Source organism: Neophocaena asiaeorientalis, unplaced genomic scaffold (assembly GCF_003031525.2).
Source record: "Neophocaena asiaeorientalis asiaeorientalis breed wild unplaced genomic scaffold, Neophocaena_asiaeorientalis_V1.1 scaffold606, whole genome shotgun sequence".
NCBI lineage: Eukaryota > Metazoa > Chordata > Mammalia > Artiodactyla > Phocoenidae > Neophocaena > Neophocaena asiaeorientalis.
The window spans coordinates 3814053-3831585 of record NW_020173687.1 but is presented as its reverse complement, the minus strand read 5'-3'; the positions used below and the strand labels follow the sequence as shown (position 1 = coordinate 3831585).

The 17533-nt window shown below is 51.1% G+C and overlaps 1 protein-coding gene across 3 annotated transcripts in view; it reads left to right on the top strand.

The window, feature by feature from the left end:
* ZNF831 (zinc finger protein 831) overlaps positions 1 to 17533 on the top strand; it is a 166680-nt gene that overhangs the window by 144590 nt on the left and 4557 nt on the right. For 2 of the 3 annotated variants that reach the window (XR_003003806.1, XM_024750244.1), the window contains exon 5: positions 17145 to 17318. Coding sequence is in view for 2 of the 3 variants with exons in the window: in XM_024750244.1 (XP_024606012.1) it covers positions 17145 to 17318 (174 nt within the window). In the remaining variant the exon portion in view is untranslated. Of the gene's footprint in view, positions 1 to 17144; positions 17354 to 17533 lie in introns of all 3 variants that reach the window. The other variant, XM_024750243.1, reaches the window with a different exon arrangement.

Here is a 17533-nt window from a genome sequence, read left to right as displayed (position 1 = left end):
CGGCTCCCCACCCCTGCAGGCGCTCGGGGGGCGGGCTGGGGGGGCAGAAGCTGAGGGCACGGACCCCCGGGGACTCGGGAGGTTGCAGCCCACACGCAGGCTGGAGACCCGGGGCCCGGGGCGGACTTCGTCGATATTTCGTGAAGTCGGGAACTTTTCCAAAAGTTTGCAAACGATTCAGAAACTGTGCAAAATGACTGCACAGTTTTCCGAAAGCCTGCACAATGCTTGCATGTTTTCAGCGGGCACAGATGGCTTGCGCGCTGCGCGGCGAGAAGAGCTCCCAAGCTTTTCACCAAGTGTGCACGCAACTTGCAAACTTTTCGGAAACGGCGCGCCTAGCTTTGCACACTTTTCCGAACCTCGGGCGTAGCTCGGAGACTTAACAGAAAGTGCCATTAGCTTGCAAACTTGGCAGAAAGTGTGGCGCTCCCCCTCCCCTGGGTCCTGGGGGATGGTGGGTGTCCGGGGCCTGCACCCTCGGCAACTCAGGAGCCCCCTCAATCTGCCTTCTGCAGGATTGGTGCCTCGCCCCCAGCCTGGGGACGCTGGCAGGAGCGGCGAGCCCCGGGTCCCCTCTGCCGCCAGATCGGAGGGGGACGCTGAGGAGACTGCGGCCACAGCGGCAGTGCGCGGTCCAAGCCCCAGAAGCCCCGGGCAGGAGGAGGGACCTGGTCGGTTTGGGGAGCAGGCGGCCAAGGGGGGCCCTGTGCACCACCGAGCCCGGCGCTGTACATGTTTTACCTACAAGGACAAAGAGTGTGTCTACTATTGCCACCTGGACATCATCTGGATCAACACTCCTGAGTGAGTCGGCCCTGGGGGCGGGGCTCCCGGGCCAGGCCCCTCCCTTCGCACTCCGGGATGACCTGGTCCCATCCCAGCCTGCTCAGCCCAGAGCCCGCCTGGCACAGCCTTCAGCCCTTGCTAGGCTCTCCTGCCAGCCCAGGTCAGGTCTGCAGGTCAAGGGTGTGACCCGCATCCCCTCTGAGGGTCTGGCCCAGGAGAAACCCAACCCCAGAGTTTCTGATCCGGTGGAAGGGCGAGCCCTCCCTCTGAGTGAAATGAGCCGGCCAGAGGGATTAGACACCTGAGAAGTCCCTCTGGAAGGGAAGAAGCCCCGAAAGTTATCTCCTGCCCCAGGGGCTAAGTGGGCCTGGCCCCCCTTGCTGACCCTGCCAGGCTCCAAGGAGTTTCAAATTCCTTGAAATCAGCCTGCTCTCTGGGGAGCACAGGGGTGGGCTTGGCAGGGCCTCGTGGAACCCACCCCGTAGGGGTGGAATTCCATGGGCTTCAGGCTCCTTACCTCCTGTGGGGGCGAGCCCACGGGTCCTCCCCAGGCTGGCTTCTCCCGCCCACTGTCACCCCCTGCCCCGGACAGCTCCCCCTTGGCCCTTCCGGTCCCTAAGAACTCTCTTACTGCAGGACCGAGACAGTGACACCTGAGTTAGTTGTGGGGTCTCCTTGCTGTAAAGCTCACTCTCTCCCGAGGCCGTGGGCAGCGACTCAGTTCAGGAACCCCTTCTGCAGAAACATCATCCTTTAAACTGTGAAGAGGGCTTGACCTTGCTCTGGTCACCAGCCTTTGGACTTTGCCTTCCTGGTCTCTACAGTCTGGGACTTGGACCAGACGTCTCTAGATGTCTCTAGGTATTCTTGGGATCTCTTGGGCATCCTGCTTGCACCTGACTAGGGATTCTTAGCCTTCCTGGAGCCCTTGGCCTCAAAGGCAACTTTGCCACTGTGTTTGGAGCCCCTTGATTTGTGTCCTTCAGGGGTTCCTTCATTCTGAGCCATCTAACCTCTGAGCACCCTGGGTGATATCTCGATGGGCCTCACATACCCACCTTGTTTCACCGACACCTCGAGGATGAAGTGCAAAGGAGGGTGGACCTGGGGGGCCGAATGTGTTTCAAACCAGGTCGTGAACCCTCTAAGTGCATCTGGGACGGTCTGGAAAGTCACCCTGTTGTCCAGCATGGCAAGCAGGGCTGGCTCCAGCAGGGAGCCTGGACACGTGCACCGGGTTCCAGCTCAGAAAGACCCTCATGGTTTAAAGTGTATTGTTGCCATCTTGAAATGCTTCATCTTTTTTTTAAAAACATCGAAGCATAGTTGACCTACAATATCGTGTTAGTTTCAGGTGTGCAGCACAGCAGTGGAAATGCTTAATACTCTTTGAAGCAAGGGCTCCACGTCTGCATTTTATCTCAGGTCCCCCAAAATGAAGCTGACCCTGATTGCAGAATTTGCCTGCCGGACTGTGTCTGATCGGCTCCTGCACATACCGTCAGCCCACAGTAGGAAGGATGGGGCCAGGTCATAAAAGTGATGTGTGCTGGGGAGGGACTCTTGGACGGGCTGTCACTGATTGCCTTCTGTTCTCAGACAGTGATCAGGGTCACCTTCTCCTACCGTCCCCATCACCCTGACACTTGTCATTTCTGATTCTTATCTTCCTGGCATTGTCCTCTGACCAAATTAGCTTCACAGAACCCAGGACTGAGGGCAGCCTTGGTAGGAATCCCAGGCTGTGGGTCTAGAAGGAGAAAGAAGAAAGCTAAGCAAATTTGGGGCAGGGGGGCCTTTGCAGAGGAGAGGAGGGGATATTTGGAGACCACCTTAGTTCTCTGCCTGTTGCCAAGCCCTGAGCACTGGCTGCGGGAAGCGATTGTCGCAAAGCCCTGCGACCTGGTGGGAATCCTGTCTTCCAGTTCTGAGCTGTGGTGTAGGGCCCGAGATGAAGCCATGGGTCTTTGGCTTTTTCTAGCCAACTTGCTAACGTTCCCCTCACAGCTTGATTTACCTCTTCCCCTCTTCCCTGACCCTGATTCATTTTAAACACTAGGGGGAAAGGATTAAATATGGTGTTTGGGAGTTTCGTGAGCTACTCGGGGAAACAAAAAAAAAATGACAATAGCCAGGCTTGAGCGTTTTGAAGTCAGACAAGCGACATAACTTTTATATGGAAGATGTTCCTGGATGGTCTTTCTCTGTCTTCCTTTCTTTTCCTCCTCCCTCCCTCCTTCCCTCTTTCTTTCCTTCCGTCCAAAAATTCTCTGTTGATATATGGACAGGTCCACTGGCAAACTTTAAAACATATTGGATAAGATCGCGAAGTGAGGAAATGGGTTTTAGGGACTTGGACCTTTGGAGAAATGGAAGCGTCTGAAGAATGACTGGATTGAGCTAAACGGACGAGGGTAGCGCACACCGAGTTCTTTTCCAGCTTCTGCCCCCCCCTGCCCCTTAGCTGTCACCCCCTCTTCTTTAGCAGACCCTCTTGCTGTCTCGAAACTTCTCCAGGGTGTGAGTTGCATCCCATCCCCACCGCTGGCTATGCTGGGAACCCGCAGGGGTCTGGAGCCTCAGGCCTAAACAGAGAGTCTTGAACTTTGGGTGGTTTTCAGCTTCTGGTGTCTTTCCTTCTTCTGCCCTCCGGTCACATGGAGGCAGAGGCAAAAATCCGGCTGTATCTCGGAAGGATGCTTGCAAGGTTGCAGGCATTCTTGGAGAATGGTTGTTTTGGCTGCGTTTAAGGACCCAAAAGCTTCAGGAGGGATGCTGTAGTTACTGTATCTCACGTGGAAAGTGAAGGCTCGAGAGACCAGCTGCTCCCAGAGGTGTTTTCTGGGTGTGAGATCCAAGTTCTCTGGTTTCTCCACATCCTTCTGCACACTTGGTTCTTCCAGACCTGCGCTCGAATAGCACCCAGCACGTAGTAGATCTCAGTAACGCTGGTGACTTCCTGTGAGGCCCTTGTCTTTGTTGTCACTGAGGTTCTGTCTGCGGGTCTTTCTCCCACAAATGAGGCGTGCTGTCCCAGGGTGTGTAGGTGCTGCCAGAGGTCTCACATCCCTATAGACGTGTGCAGGAATGTGGATTTTCCCAGAGCTGTTGCCCATAACTTCCATTGTTTCTTCCAGAAGATCTGGGACCCCAAAGAGAAATGAACCAAGGGCACCCTGGGCACTGCCCTTCTCGCCCCTGGGGAGGCGACAGAGATAGCAGCTCACCCACGGGACAAGGGATGCTCATGGCTCTCCTTGGCCACGTTAGGAAGCCCCGCCCCTACCCTCCCCCCAGCAACCCCACTGTTGCCAACAAAAACAAAAACAAAACTCCACACCAGAGAAAAACACATCCCGTCTTAAGGCCATGGAAAATTTGCTGAGAATAAGATAATAAGGAGAGAAGTAGGGACAAGTAGCCCATGTGCTTACATCCCTGTGCACTCGGGGTTGTTTTCCATGAGAATACTTCAAAACCAGGAGTGTCCTATGACATGGTGGGGGATTGTGTCTGTTAGGGTCTCCAGAGAGATGGAACTAATAGGACGTGTGTGTGCAGGTATCTATGTGTATATAAACACACCACACACACACACACACACACATACACACACACACACACACAGAGGAGCTGATGTTGCACTCTTCAGTCTGAGGCATCCTGGAGGCAGAATTCCCTCCCTGCTCAGGGCACCTCACTCCTGTCTGCCCTCTCCTTCACCTGATTGGATGAGGCCCACCCACGTTATGAAGGGTGATCTGCTTTACTCGACGTCTACTGATTTAAATGTTAATTGCCTCTAAAATATACCTTCCTAGCAACATCTAGACTGGCATTTGGTCACATATCTGGGTACCATGGTCCAGCCAAGTTGGCACATAAAAAATTAACCATCACAGAGCTCTCAGTGCTAATGGTACCCCATAGCAGGGCAGTCCCTCTGCACCTGCCACTGTACACCTGGCTGTGGAGTGAAGCCACTCATTCTCAGATGGCCAGTGGAGTTAGCTGCAGGGCCCCCAGCAAGGAACGCTGCTGTGTTCCTCCCCACTTTTTTCCTGAGAATTGAGGGAAATTTCCATCTGTTAAATCCCTCCAAGGACATAATGAGGGAGGCATTGTGATGCTGTGACAGTGACCATGTTTCCAAACAAAAATCCGAGCCACATGGGCTGACAAGTAGGAATGTATTTCTGGAAAGAGCAGTGCGGGATGTTTGGAATCATGGCTGTGGTGGAAAATCTGGGCTCTGTAATCTCGTGGGAAGACTCCAGACCCAGGAGCTCTGCCCTGTGTCCTGGATGTGACTCGCTGCATGGCCTGGGGGTGGTGCCACCCTCTCCCTGTGCCCCTGGGTAAGTTGCAGACATCAGTGTGGCTCTAGGATGGTGACCTAACAAGATGATCAACCTGCCCACACTGACTCAGGAATGACATTTGTCTCCCCAGAGAAGCAGAGTGAAAATAATAATAACAAAACATTTAAATTGTATTTCAATGTATTCTACCACAAAAAGGCAACAATTCCACAGACTCATCTTTGCTTCCTGTGTTGTTCAAGAGAAATATGCCAGCACGTTTCTAAGAAGGGACATTTTTGTTTTTCTGTATGCGGGCCTCTCACTGTTGTGGCCTCTCCCGTTGCGGAGCACAGGCTCCGGACGCGCAGGCTCAGCGGCCATGGCTCACGGGCCCAGCCGCTCCGCGGCACGTGGGATCCTCCCAGATCGGGGCACGAACCCGCGTCCCCTGCATCGGCAGGCGGACTCTCAACCACTGCGCCACCAGGGAAGCCTCAGAAGGGACATTTTAAGTTTGAGAACATCCCAGAGGAATGGATGGGTCTGGTTTGCAGCCTCCCACTGATGCGGGGCCAGCTGCCCACCCACCATGTGATTTCAGAGACCCCAATGACAGTCATGTGACCCGTGAGTCAGGACTGGGAGCATCGTTGCTGGAGATGCAGCTTTTGAGGCAGAAGGATAGTCTTTCTGAGCTACGTCATGACCATGTAGACGATGGTGATGATGGTGACAATGGTCCACACTGATGTTGACCGTGACTTCTATGAGTAAAGATGTGTGAGGATGACATGAGAAAGCGTGAGGGGCATTCTCAGCACAGTGTCTGGACTCTAGCAGACACTCAGTACCTCGAAGACATGACCACGCAGATAACTGTACAGCCCCTGGGGCTGCATGACCCTTCCTGCCGCCCCACCTGCCGTATCCCACTCTGTGACTGGAGAAGCCGGTGACTAGGTAGCTCAGGTCCTGCTGAGGTCGGCTTCCTTGGACCCTCCGACTGGTCTCGCGCTGCTTCCTGCAGTAACGCTGAGGAACCTGCCCCCGGGTACCTCAGTTTTTCCCTACTCTATGGCCCTCGGTGCGCGGTCTGTTAGCATCTGATTTGCATAAGGTTTACAGACCCTGGGAAAAGGTGTGTTTGGAGGACTGCTGATAAGTGGCTTGATAAGCGCTCTGGTGGCCAAAGGTTGTTACAGGCTTGATGAGATTTCTTTCTGCCCTTTCTGCCCCTCCTTTCTTGCTTGAGTCCTACCTACCTTGGTAAATAACTAGAATTTGGGGCAACAGGGCATGGTGTTCTCGGAAGGCACTGCCCTGGGCTCCCTTTGCTAAATGGGGAGGTGGGTACGGTTGAAGCAGGGGAGAGGGAGGGGGTCTGGCATTTCAGGATAATTCGAATGATCTGTTTAGAACTTTTTTGTTAAATGATGAAATCTTAGTAAGGGTGAGTCCAGCAGCATAGACACAACGCTTTGCAGTCGTTTCCCAGGCACCCAGCACCGCCGGGGACCTGAGTGTGCGCCACTAGGAAGGGATCCCAGGAAATAACTACGGAATCTGTTTACAAAAATGGTAAATAAATAAGGACACATAAGAAAAGACTGTATCAGGCGGACTAAAAGTGATCTTGAACTCAGGGTTCTGACTGATCATGGTTTGACGCTCGGAGTTGTTTCCCTCCCGTGCAACCATCTCTCCCTTGGAAATCTAGTAGATGTTTACATCCCAATTTTGAGTTTGGGTAGCAGTAGCTCAGAACATTTCACGGCGAGATGCGTCTTTCAAATTTGACGGCCTCGGGGCTAAATTTCAGAGTTTGTTGGCAAGGTCGGCTCACACAAGGTGACCTTCTGGTTGGGTTCACTTGGACTGAAAGTCCCCTTTTCTACCCCAGAGTGGCTGTGAGGAGGTGAGATATCCAGGGACAGAAATGGGTTCGTTGAAATGCAGCTGATCCTGACTGGATGAGAAAGAGGCTTGAGGCTGGAAGGCAGTTTGATTTGCCTCCAGAAAACTCGGTAGGAAGAGGTCGTGACCCTGCATGACCCTGGAGGGAGAATTTAGATTTCTGCTAGATGAAAGGGGCATTGCAGCTAGGAACTTGGCCTTAAATGTGAAGGCAGATGAAAGGCTCTGACATCTCTGGTGCGGTATATTCCTGCAAGAATTTAAAACAAAGGAAGCTGGGGAGCAAACATTGCTTTCATTAAGGGGGTCCCACGGCTGGGTCGGAACTCACAGGGCTTTGTAGCGCCAGCTCTTCATCCCGCTCCGGGTTGGCAGCATCTCAGCACGTCCAGTGGGGCTGCCTGGCTGCCTGGGGCCCCTTTCCTAGCTCCAGGTAACCCTGTGCCACTGACGCTCAGCTTTGGAGCACATAACAAATAGATCAACTGTTTAAGAGGGAAATGACCCCATCTCATTCTAAGTCATATTTCGGTGGAAACAGAGACCTCCTTAAAATGGGACACGCGTGCGTGCGCACACACGCACACACACACACACAAACACACACACTTTCCCCCTATTTGGGATAGGAACCAATTGTATTTGGAAGGAAAATAAATCCGGGCAATGGCCACAGTGTAGATGAGCTGCTGGTCCAGACACAGTTCAGGGGGTTTCTAAAGCCCTGCTCCCCGGCCAAGTCTCCCAGGAATGGACAGCAGGCTAGGGCATCCCCTGGCCTTTCTCACGTGTCCCAGCTCAGAATCTCAGGAGAGCCAAGAGCTTTGGGAGAACTTGGCAATGTTCAGAGCCGTGGAGACACAGGTCTTCTCTTCTTTTATAGCCTCTCAGGGCTGACTTAGCAGGAGGCCTTAATAAACAGTAACACTAGAACAGGGCAGCCAGCGAACCCTGTGCACGGCCCAGTAATTTAAAAAAACAGAAACAGATTCACGCATCCATGAGAAAGCCTCGGAGGCTGATGTGGCCGACGTGTCGTGATCCTTTGTTGCTCAGTGATGGCACGAACAGCCCACAACTTGGGGAGCGGCCAGCAGCTTTGCCAAAAGTCAGAAGCAAGTTGGCAAGAGAGCAGAGGTGTCTGTAGCTTTTCTGGGTTTTTCTAAATCTGATTTCCGTGCGTTTCTTGCAGGGTGGAGAATAGGATGAGGCTCATGACCCACCCTTTCAGGTGCAAACTTGGAGATGTCAAAAAGTAAAATAAAATGTAATGCGATATTTTTAAAAAGTCAAAATTAGTGCAAAACTCACTTGTCATAATCAACCAAATATCGACATTTTTAATAAAGACAGGATCTGACCCTGTGCTTGGTTCTTGTTCGGGGATAAAGCCCGTCTCTCTAGAGGGACTCAAGTCTTCTTAGTTTGAGGTCAGCAATCAAGTGATCAGAGCTGCCACGAGGATGCAAACAATTAGATTAGGAAGAAAATGAGTGTCTTTATTTTTGTTGCCATGGCGAGCATGTCTTCGTTCAGTAGGATTTTTCCAACCGTAAGATGAAGTGTCCTGAAAATTATCAACAGTGTCTTCTCTTGCGTTCTGTGGGTTATTTAAAGGGATGTGTGATGGTGTCTGTATTTTGTTTAAATCCCTGTACGGATACCCCTCATTCTTAAAAAAGTACCTGCTCCTTATTTCACCCCTTCTGTTTCCACTACTGGGAACTATTTTGAGCCACATCTGTCTGCAGCTTTGCATAAAGCTATAACGAGGCCATGCCAGACAGACGTGGATCGCTCGTGCCTACGTTCGACCTGGAATTCGTTAGGGTCACTGGGGGTTGGGGAGAGAAACTCTAGCCTCACTCATACGGACGCATTTGGGTTGTACCAGATGGAGGGGAAACCAGCTAATCTGTTGGATTCCATAGATGGCTTCGTTCTCCAAATATTGCAGGCGTTTGTTGCCCTAACTTTTTTTTTTTTTTTTTTAAGCTGTCCTTCTTGGAAATCCCACCCCACACACCGAACACAGAAGGATTTTTCTGCCGTTCTCCCTTGCTTTGACCACTGGTCAAATATCCTTCATTCAGAGCCCCTGTGTCTGCATTAGGGGAGGAGGATGCCGTGTCCAGCGAGCTGATGGGATGAGACAGCCTGTGGCTTGAGGGTGATTTTTAAGCTCAGTTATGTGGCGGTAGGACGTGGGAGAGTCCTACTCTTTGGACCAAAGCTTTCTAAATACAGTTCGTGAGATCCTGGGAATCTCTCCGCTTGGGTGGGGTAGAGACCCCACATTTCATTGTGGTTTAATTGCCGGAGAGAAGGGCTGGGCCCTGCTCTAGGGTTTGTGCTGTTCGGAGATGCTCAAGTAACAGTGAGGGCATTCGGGAATCTCTCGATGGAATTTGGAGCTGGACGGAACTTCCGGAGAGCCAGTCATTTCATTTCTCAACCCCAGAGAGAAGCCACTCACCTAGGGCCTCTCAGGGAGCTAGTCTTCAGTTTGGGCCAGAAACCTGGGTCTGTCTGCCGAGGGCAGCCTCTGGTTTTGTCTCTGAGGCCTCATCCATCCGGGCAGCCTGGTTTCTTCCTCATTTGTCTGTGGAAGTTACTGTCAAGACGTGGTTCTTCCATTTCTAGTGATCTAGAGACCATATTCTCTCTAGAAGAACCTCAAAGAAGGGCCGATTGAGGACAACGATAGTGCAATCCAGTGACTCAGCCAGGAATTCTGTACATTTGCAGACTGGTCATGGCCTAGAAGAAATGGCCGATTGAGACCTCCTTCCCTCCCTCCTTTCTTCACATAGCAGACCTTTGTTATTGAGATGCTGAGGTATTATTGGGCACCCGCTCTGAGCCAGGTACTGCCTGGGCTGCCCTGGGTGCCGAGGCGAACAGGCAGAGACCAGCTGTTACCAACCCCAGGGGACAAGAAGGAAGCCACACCTGCAGCACAGGTGAGGAACGCCCCCATGCCTTGGGTCCAATTGATGGAGAGTCAGTGTTCTCTTTGAAAATGTATGTAATTCTGGTAAAATTCCCCAACAACCAAGTCCTGGATAAATTCAAAAGTCGTGGGTTGTGTTTTTTGGGGGGTGGGGTGGGGGGAATGTCTTAAAAAAATTAATCTCCAACCCACAGCACGTTGCTCGCTCTTTTGATGTTTCTAAATGCTCTGGGGCCATTGGCTATTTCTGAGGCTGCAGGAGGACTTTCCCCAGTGCCGGGTGGTGGAGGAACAATCTGCCTTGGGATCCTGCCCCTTAGAGATGCGGGGATTTTCTGCAGAAGTGAAGCTACAAATGGTCACTTCATTTTATGTTGTTCGTGAGCATGAAGTTTGTGGCGTATCCTTTAGAACCAGAAAGCGTGTGTGTGTGTTTCTGCTCGCATAACGAGGTCAATGAGGAGATGTATTCTGGCTCTTTTCCTTCCTGGAGATGGGAAGGGCACCCAGTGGCTGTCTGGCACAAGGCCTGTCCCAAGCAGACTTTCACAGGCGTTTGGTGAGTGGACAAGGAATCAAGTCACTGGAGGGTAAGCCCTGTGAGGTGGTCAGCCAAGTGTCTGGGGGCTGGGCCCTGAGCATCAGGGGGTCATCTGCTTGCTTCCACCCGCCCAAAGTGTGATCCAAACCGAACATTTCACAGTGGGCATACCCGGGAAGAAAGGATTCCAGCCAGCTCCGTTGGCTGGGTTTTGTCCTGATTCGAAACCTATTCTTTTGTGTTTGTTTCCATGAAGAAAATCTCTACTTGTCCTTGTCAACTGCAGAGACTCCGGGTCTTTCTATGAAACCCAAGAGATCATGGTTGCATCCATCAGGAGAAAGTGAGTTCCGGGGTCAGCTAGAGGTCACCGGTTGCAAGCAACAGAAACCTAGTGTTGCTAACACAACATAGGAGTTTACTGGGAGGACAGAGCGTGGCCCACAAACTGGGAGGGAGGGAGAAGCAGTACCAGGCTTAGAAAGGAGAGCTGCCAAGACGGGACTGGGGGTCCCAGTGGGGGCACAATCGAACAGACAAGGCAGGACAGAGCCACCTGGCAAGTAGCAGCTTCAGAGTATTTTCTGACCTTGAATTGCTTTGCTCAGGTGTCTTGGGAGGGAGAGGGTGTGATGGGCCAGCTTGGGTCACCTGTTGAGTCCTGAGGCAGGGGAAGGTGAGACTGTCAGTCAACAGTCTCTGCAGGACCTCACACAGGGAGGGAGGGATAATTCCCCAGGGGCAAGATAAGAGATTGGATTCCAGGAGACAAAAACAACCAGCGTTGATCCCAGGCTCTAGAGAATTGTGGGCTTTTAAGTCCTTCGAGAGGGGTACTCCTGTCTCAGAGCTGGTGTTTCCCTCTTGCCTCTACGTCTTTGTGCAAAGTGGCAGTGGGCGGGGGGTGGGGGGGTGGTGGTCCACTAGATGCTTGTTGAAGTGAATGGATGCTTTTATAGACCTTTGAATATTCAGCCACTTCCTGTAGTTACTTCATCCTGTCTTACTCTTAAACAGAGTTCTTAGCTAGCAGTTTTTTCTGGCTAAGGTTACAAAGACAGTCAGTGAAGTTGATCCACACTTTCTTCCTTGCCCAAGAAGATATTTTGAAGCTTGAGAGAACAAGTGAGTGGTGTCTTCTAAGGAAGGAATTTAATAAAACCTGAAATCAAGCCCTAGTTAGAAAGCATGTTCGAGTCTCGAAGTTGATTCTCTGGGGAGTGGTGGGGGGCAGTATCTAATGACTGCTGGTGCCTGGTAGCTGGGCTGCTGCCCCTGCCTGTCTGCCTCCCCCTGGGAAACAGTTGTTCCCCTTCCTGTCGGCTGCAGGACTGGTCATCAGAGTCATGCCTTCTGTACAGTGTGTCCCAAAGGCGATCCTGTCCTTGCTTTCCCTTTCAGCAGGAAAAATGTGAACCAGAGCATCAACTTCATGTTCTGACCATGAAGTGAAAATGTTCTGTTTGTTGGGGAGACACTCCCTAGAACCTAGGCTTTTTGAATTGATAATGACAGCACCTTTATTTGTAAAAATAGTAGCAGGTGCTAATTTTGTCACCGTGGCACGTGACCTGTCTGGCTTTGCTTTATGGGACAAGCCACTAGAGCAGGGCTTGTAAACTTACATGCCCCTGAGGGCTAGACAGGTGAGAGAAGTAAGCGAAGAAGGACAGATACAGGGACTGGGGCCAAATAGAGAGCTTGAGCCAGGCTCTGACAGTATCACTCAGCTCCAGACACCTGCTGCCATGTTAGAGTGTGGGGTTGGAGCGAGTATAACTTCCAGTTATACAAGAGAAGCTGGAAATTGTGATGTGTATATGAAATTTTCAGATTAAAGAAAAACCACCCTCTTTTGATTGGATGAAGCCCACAAAAATGCCAATTTGCTAACCCCTGTACTAGATTAAAACGGTGTGTGTACAGGGCCACTGGTCTGTCTCGTTCATGGATGTTCACCCAGAGTCTAGTCCAGGGCCCATACATTGAAAACCACTCCACAGATATTTGTTGAGTGCTATTCAGTGTTGGGTGGGGGGAGGATATGAAAACTGGGTTTTCAAGGACAATTTGATAAACTTTCCTGAGAATTTAGAATTTGGCCAGTGAAGCTCCTTTTGCTGCTTCTGGGTGACCCTTGTGAATATCTGTTTCCCTCCTTTCACTTCAGGGACTGAAGCCAATTTTCCGATCAGAGAGACGGAGATGGTTGATTCATTTAGGAAAAGGCAACACTGAACTTAAAAACAGATTCTTAAAAGAAACATTCAACTTTCCTTATTTAAAAACTTCTCGTAGAAAGAAAGGAAGTTCTTCCACCGTGGTGATGCAGATAAACCATGAATACAGGAGATTTGGAAGTTTTTAACACGTATTTAATATTTATGTATGACACATGGGAGAAAATGTTAAATGGTAAATATGACTCTGGCACCACCATCACTGATCAACTAATGAATGTTCTGACCACATACGTTGAGGACAATTTATTATACAAATACACACAATGCTAGACGTTGCCTGTGTGAATGTTTTGGGATGTTTTGTCTAAGAGCACTTGGACTCACCTTCTCAGCTGCTTCTCTTTTGTTTGGAGCTCTGTGTTATAACTGGAACATTAACAGGTGGGAGAGCTGACTACTTTTACAAAGAATTGTGTTCTCTAAGCCCCACCGTAAAACACAGGCTAAACCACAGGTCAGATGGTGTGCTGGTCAGAGTTCTCAACCGATTTAACTTCATTTTCCTGGTTCCATCATTAGGTCCTTCCAATTCACCGTTCAAGAAACATTCAAGAAATGATAAAGGTACCAAACCAACTAAAACATGAGTGCTTATTGGGTAGACAGTGTAGAATGATAGACCAGCCAAAAGGAAGCCTGGCAGAGAATGGCATTTCTGTGCCCTGCGACACTCTGGGTCCTTCTTACCTGTCTTTATTACTTAGGTACACATCTCAAACGCAGTTCTGGTAGATGGGGTTTTTCTGCCTGGTACCCCTCACTTGAATTCCCAGACCAAAAAAGCAACAACAGCAGCCACGTTAATTTACCACTAGGAGCTCTTTGCTAAGCATTTTTCATGTAGTGCGGTGTATCATTCAGTCCGTCTGACAGCCCTTTCATAGATCAGGAAACTGTGGAGCGGGTGGAGTGCTCATCGTGTAAGTGCTTTACAACATAATAATGGGATCACCAGGTAACCTTTCTCTGTGCTCTGTGTACCTTGCACATACCTGGGCGTATTGGCTTGTCAGGTTTCCTTTACCTGTACTGTTTTCATACACCAGTAGCATGTGAACTCCTTAAGGCCTTTCTGCATCCTTATCGCACTTAGACTAATACCAGGGAGATACAGGCAGACCTTGAAAATACTGTGGATTTGGTTCCAGACAGCCTCAACAAAGTGAAAAAGCAAGTCACACGAATTTTTTGGTTTCTAATGCATATTAAAGTTATGTTTACGCTATACTGCAGTCTGTTAGGTATGCAATAGCATTATGTCTAAAAAACTGTATATCCCTTCAAAAATACTTCATTGCTAAAAAATGCTAATCATCATCTGACAATGCAGGGATGCCATGAAGCTTCAATTCATAAAATCCGTCATATCTGTGACGCGCAGTCAAATGAGGTATGCCCAGATGTAGTGGATGCTTGGCAAGTGTTGGAAATTCTTCGTAATGAATTTTGTGGTTGTCGAATGTTTTAGGTTGGAGGCAATCCAGTCTTGTTGGACTAGTTTGTCTCACAATCAACAACCAGTTGCTTAATTAATAGTCTTCGTTTGCTCAGCCTTGTGCTGGGTTCACAGCAGGTGCAAAAGAAGTAGCCCTTTCTTGTACACTTGAGGAGCTGGTATCCACTCTGAGACCTAAAGACACCTAGGGGCTTCCCCGGTAGCGCAGTGGTTAAGAATCTGCCTGCCAATGCAGGGGACATGGGTTCAAGCCCTGGTCCGGGAAGATCCCACATGCCACGGAGCAACTAAGCCCGTTGCGCCACAACTACCGAGCCTGCGCTCTAGAGCTCGCGAGCCACAACTACTGAAGCCCGCGTGCCTAGAGCCTGTGCTCCGCAATAAGGGAAGCCAACGCAACGAGAAGCCCGCACATCTCAACGAAGAGTAGCCCCTGCTCGCCACACCTAGAGAAAGCCTGCACGCAGCAATGAAGACCCAACGTGGCCAAAAATAAATAAGTAATTAATTTAAAAAATACATATATATAGAAAAAAGAAAGACACCTGCCCTGGCCCTGTGGCGTAGAGGGTGCCTCTGACCCTCCTCTGGCCATATCTCCCACCCCATTGCAAGGAGTCTATGAGACTGAAAGCCATATACCCCTTCTTCTAGACCATGTTCCAGGTATTCACCATCTTGGAATCCCTCTACTCAGATGTCCCTGAGCCCACTTCCAGGGTCTGATACCCACGGACAGAACAGGGCTCCAGCACATCTCCCAAGGCCTACAGGGTGGTCAAGGGGCAGCTGCTTGTGGGATGGGGGGTAGATGGAGCTTGGGCTGCCATGTTCCGACATGGAACTCCAAGGAGCCCCAGAATCCTAAAATCAAGCTCCAACTTCCAAGGTGTTTTGAAGCTGAACTCTCTTATTTAAGCACTTATCAGATTGATTTAAAAACCTTTAAATTTTTGACCTATGGGAGGTGGGCCTTCACTGGACCTGGAACTCTTGATGGGGGGGTGGGCCATCTGTGGTCTGAACCACCTCTTAAGTCCTCTGGTTCATAGATTTCTTCATCCCCCACCGGCTTCCAGGTCAGCCAGCGGAGTGCACACCTTGAGCACCTGGGGCTTGGAGCAGGGGTTTCGTGCCTCCATAAGCATTCTTGGAAAGTTACAAGGGCTCATTTGCATACTAGCTCCTCCCACGAGGCTGCTGGGAAAGCGCTTAGCGGTTCTCTGTTACCAAATACCATGTCGCCTGGTTTCCTCACTAAAAACACTTTGCGCGTTTGCAAAGTTGAGTGGCTCTGCGCACACAAATGCCTGATCCGCTGACAGCAATTTCAGAATTGCAGGTCTTGATGGAAAAATGGGAGCCTTGGTCGTTATTCCTTGTGTGTAATTTTCACCAAGAATGGGGGTGTGGGTTTAACGTCAACACCTAGAGATTTAATGTGGCCCTGTTACTGGAAATCTATACCTTTAGCCAAATCCTGCCTCACCACAATGTCTGTATTGTTTTGCAACCTTACCCCCACCCCTATTTCCCATTCCTGAGAAAAGATGGGGTTTTAGCCAAGATTCAGCTCAGAAGGGGACTGGCCCCCGCTTGCTTTCTCCATCCTGTGAGCACAGACTGCTCAGTACTGGGCCTGCTTGGATCCAGGGAAGCCATACAAGGCCATTTCTCAACTCACTTGGGTGGGAGGGAGTGGGGAGAGGGGAAAAGAGAAAGAGGGTGGGGTTATGGGGTTATGTTCTTAGCTCCAGTCTCCTGCCCAGCAGGGAGCAGGTCCATTCCAAGCATTAGGTCACGATGGGGCACCCCCCCCACTTTGCCCTCACCACCCCAGAAAGGCTCCATGGCATGTGTTTCAAATTAAAGGAAATTCAATTTGATGCTATTTTGAAAATGCACAGAGAATGTCAGAGCCCCCTTTGAGGTGGATGATTGGTGAGACTCCATGGGGCTCACAGAAGCCAAGGTGGTTGATCTTGGGAACTAGCAGGAAAACCAAGACTTATTGGAAAAGTAACTTTTAGCCACATGTGTTTCCTCTAGTTATTAGTAATCTGTCCCCCAAATCCTGTTCCGTAGTGCTATGAATGAAGCATATGCTTTTAACTTTTTCCCGCTGAATTGCCTGGCAGTGGCCCCCCATCCCTGGAGAGCGATGGTGTGGATGGACACGGGCATCAGAAACAGATGTAAACATTTATTGTTTCAAATGACACCATCACCCTCATCCCAGCTCCGACCGTAAATGAAATGGGTAAACAGTTTCATAAGAAGACTTTTCCCAAGGTCAGTTCTGTCCTCGGCTGAATCTCACAGGGCACAGAGGGTTCCCCTGACATTTGTGGCTTTGAGGAAGCCGTGTTCAGGGGCCAGCATTTGTCTCTAATGGCCGTAATTGGATTTGTCCTATTCCAGTTAACACAGACTATAAACATGATGTGCGCACAGAAGAAATTCGGTGGCCATTAGGGTGGGAGCCAGGGCCGGCCTTGGGCTGCGGGTCTGGAAGGCGTCTTACTGGTCTGGATGGCCAGGCTCAGGTGCCACTGGCTCAAGGATGAAAGCTGGGACCAGTGTTCAGGGCAGCGGGAATGTCAACGTCAGGGGTTTGAGTGCTGGAAGGAAAACCAGAACTGCCCTGGAAGGACCCGGGCTGGGAGGCGTGCTGGCCACAGTTGGGTCTTGAAAAGACTAAAAACGCATCCACTCGGTGTCTGCTTGCTCCCTCCGCAAGAGGGCTGGCTGCTGGGAGGATGTAGAGAGGCCATCGTCCATCTCCCCAAGGGCCTCCCCATCTTTCCATCCCGGCTGCCCCAGCCCACTGCCTGGGGAGGACGGGGTAGCGGGGAGGACGGATTCACTCCAGAGGTTTCCCAAGGCCCAAGGTGCAGGAGAGGGTGTGGATACCAGTTCTCGAACCTTTCTCTGTCCTTTGCAGACGGACTGTGCCCTATGGGCTGTCCAACTACAGAGGCAGCTTCCGGGGCAGGAGGTCGGCCGGGACCTTTCCGCGGAGCTCACAGCCGTCGAAGGGGACGCCGCGCTGCGCCTGTGCAGAGAGCGAGGACGCCGCCTGCACGCATTTCTGCACCTGGTCCCCGGCTGCCCGCGGGTACGACCCCCTCCCCGGACCCTGGCTGCCCGCGGGTATGAGCCCCCTCCCTGGACCCTGGCTGCCCGCGGGTATGAGCCCCCTCCCTGGCTTTCTGCATTTCCGGAGATCGGTTGCCCTGGGCCGTGTGGGTGCCGCAGGGCACTGCCTGTTCCACCCGATGCGGTCCTGCAGGCGGGGGGGGGGGGGTGTGGGGGCGGGGGGGGCGGGGGGCG